The sequence below is a fragment of the Alosa sapidissima genome, chromosome 4, assembly GCF_018492685.1.
Source record: "Alosa sapidissima isolate fAloSap1 chromosome 4, fAloSap1.pri, whole genome shotgun sequence".
Taxonomy (NCBI): Eukaryota; Metazoa; Chordata; class Actinopteri; order Clupeiformes; family Clupeidae; genus Alosa; species Alosa sapidissima.
The window spans coordinates 31,889,794-31,893,220 of NC_055960.1; the positions used below are offsets into that span (position 1 = coordinate 31,889,794).

Sequence of the window (3,427 nt, forward strand, 5' to 3'; positions counted from 1 at the left end):
GTTCGAACCGGCAACCCTCCGGTTACAAGTCAGAAGCGCTAACCAGTAGGCCATGGCTGCCCCAAAGACAGAGAGAGAGAGAGGGAAAGAGAGAGAGATAGATAGAGAGAGAGAGAAATAAATAAATAGAGAGATGAAAGTGGAAAGCCTGAGACTGAGAGACGTGTGTAGGGGCAACAGAGACTGTCCCACTGGGGCTGCATAAGCTTTTTTTTAAGCCACGAGCTCTCAGCTCTCCTTTCATTGTGCATTAGCCCCGACTGCTAGCCAGCGGCTGCCAAGCCTCTCTCACTCGAAAAAAAAGCTCCACTGGCCGAGATGGAAATGGACGTGTGTGCGTGCGGGTGGGGGAGGTCGGGGTGACTCAGCGCGGGCGTTTGATGGCCGCTGACAGGCCACTGAGCGGGCGGCTGGCTGTCCTCCCGATGGGCGACGAGAAGGCGCCTGGGGTCAGGGTACTGGACAGACCTGTCAACCCTCAGACACACCCGTCTGGACAGGAGCGGAGGGGAGGGGAGAGGTGGATTGTGGGAGCTCACCTGTCTGTCTACAAAGAGCGCCTGGCGCCCAGAGAGAGACAACACTGGCAACTCAATGAGAAAGAGCGCGAGAGGGGAGAGGATGCCGCGTGTGTGTGTGTGTGTGTGTGTGTGTGCGTGTGTATGCGTGTACTGTATATGCATGTGTTTATGTATTATCATGTGTAAAAAGATGAAGGGAGAGAGTAATGGATAAATAAAAAGCTACCAGAGAGTAAACAAACACTGCTAAAGAAACAAAAGTTATGTGATCAATGAAAAGTGTAAAAAAAGGTAAATCGTTTTTTTTAAATGAAAGGCTTTTCAGGTGAAATGCAGGTGTTTGAAGCACAATTGAAGAGACAGTGTTTCCCCCTTCTCTGCTAGAGGCAGCGTTAGAGAGAAGAGTTCTCCCCCTGTGATCCCCCTCTCCACCTCCACCTCTGTGGGGAAGGCTGCACATGTGTGTGTTTGTTAAAAGCACACCACAGGGATCACACTTTTCAACTCACACTCTCCTCCCAATGCTCATCTAATAAGAACTGCACTGGCAATCTGACTGTGTAGGTGTGTGTGTGTGTGTGTGTGTGTCTTCTGTAGTAGAGAGAGAGAGAGAGAGAGAGAGAGAGAGAGAGAGAGAGAGAGAGAGAGAGAGAGTGTGTGAGAGAGAGAGAGAATGTTTTCTGTGTGTGTGTGTGAGATAGACATGTGTGTGTGTGTGTGTGTGAGCAAGAAAGAGGGACAGAGAAGGAGAGAGAGCAAGTGTGAGAGAGAGTGTTTGAGAGAGAGAGAGAGAGACAGAGAAGGAGAGAGAGAGAGAGAGAGTGTGTGTGTGTGTGTGTGTGCGTGAGAGAGGGGGTTTAAGCAGTGTGCCCACTGCAGCCTCACTGCATCTTAGCTGCCTGTGGTCTGTCTTATCTCCCTGGCCTCTCCTGCCCTTCACCCTACTCCATCCATCTCACTGTTTGATCCCTCACCCCTTCCATTTCCCCTCTCTCTCTCTCTCTCTCTCTCTCTCTCTCTCTCTCTCTCTCTCTCTCTCTCTCTCTCTCTCTCTCTCTCTCTCTCTCTCTCTCTCTCTCTCTCTCTACCATCCATCAGAGTGTGTATGGAACAGATTGTGGGTGGCGGTGTGGGACGGACAAGGTCACTGCCCCGGGGTCTGGGGTGACGAGAGACGATGGCCTCCTGGTTTTTCGGTGCCCCTGTCCACTGTCCTCCTCATGCCTCCACGCCCTCTACCCCTCTGACCAGTAATACTGGAGGAGTGGGTCATTTCAACGTGCCATCACGTTGCCCTCTCGAGCCCGTTGCCCTCGCCCCTGAGGCCATGCAGATGGGCGACTCCTCTATTTACACAGGTGCCAACAGGAAGACAGGTGGACCGGCCGGACAGAGAGAAACTGTTGACAAACACACACCGACCAGCTGGACACAGAGATATAGTAGACAAACAAACAAACACGCAACCGCAGAGTGGCCCACAGACAGAGCAAACAAACACATCACCAAGCAACATGGACAAATAAACAAAGATGAATGGCTAGATAGAGGGAGTGATGAATGAATCGACAGATGGACTGTGAGACAGTGAGATGAGGCCTCATCCTTTTTGCAAACACAAAACCACAGAGAAGTCCTGAGACAACAGATAGACAGACAGAAGTGCAGAGGCAGACAGATAGACAGGCATACAGATAGACAGACAGACAGACAGATAGACAGACAGACAGAACTGCAGAGACAGACAGATAGATAGAAAGAATGATGAATCAACTGATGGACTATGAGACAGTGAGGCTGTGTGGAGCTCAGGCCTCATCCTCTTTGCACTCAAGGGCCATGTGGTGTCCAGACACAGACAGACAGACAGACAGACAGACGAAGAGTGCAGGTCTCACCCTCTTTGCACTCCAGTGCAACGCGGGACTCCAGATTGTCCATCTGCAGCTGCAAGCGTTTGAGGGTGCGGTCGGCGTCACGGGACTTGCGCTTGTAGGCGATGAGCACGACGATGATGACCAGCAGCAGGAGTCCTCCGCCGCCCCCGATGCCGATGATGGCTGGTAGCGTGAGCAGGCTGTCCGAGTAGATCTGCAGCGTACCTGGAGAGTAGCTGAAGCCGCCGACACGCACCTGCACACACACACACATGGTCGGCAAGCACACACACACACACACACACACCAAAGGAGTCTGATTAGTCACATATGCTTAGGAACATACGCATGACCTCTCTGTTGGTTTTTCTCATGCATCTACGCGCTACACACACACTCACAAACACACACAAAGATTAATTCACAAAGATGCACGCATTCAAACAAAGCTATGCGCTAACACGCAGCAATCTCTGGGCGAAAATAGGCAGACACACACACGCACACAGACACACTCGTAGAGGAGGAGAATAATAGTATGAAAAACCCTATCAGACAACCCACGAGACGGATAGATAAGCACGCACAATGTAGGTCACGTAGCGCACTTCACCTATTTCTATTATCCACTCATAATCAGCGCGCTTATCGGCGTCACGCGGCGCACTAAAGACTGCTAATGGTAACAAACAAGCCCATCTAGAGCTCTTCAGCGCCGGGCCTCAGAGAAAGAGAGGGGAAAAAAAAACGTCGGGAGCTCGCGCCTCATATCGCCTCGGCATCTGCTGCCGCTCCTGTCGCCGGCCTCGCGCATTAATGACTCTTTTTTTATTCTCCGGGCAGTCACAACACTTCAATCAGGCTGTGGCAGCAACAGCAACAGCTGAGGTTGAACTGACAGCCATAGTAGGCTGAGTAAGACAGAGGCGCCTCTGGTTATGGGCTCCACTCGCGACGGCTGTGGTTGACCCAGGCGGAGTTGACCCAGGCAGAGTTGACCCAGGCAGAGTTGACCCAGGTCTGTGCACT

At 51.9% G+C, this 3,427-nt stretch overlaps 1 protein-coding gene across 1 annotated transcript in view; it reads right to left on the minus strand.

Annotated features, from left to right (window-relative positions):
• Window positions 1–2,672, minus strand: part of plxna1b (plexin A1b) — a 20,431-nt gene extending 17,759 nt beyond the window's left edge. The window contains 1 exon segment of the mRNA XM_042090204.1: window positions 2,420–2,672. Coding sequence (XP_041946138.1) covers window positions 2,420–2,672 — 253 coding nt within the window.
• Window positions 2,673–3,427: the final 755 nt, after the last annotated feature.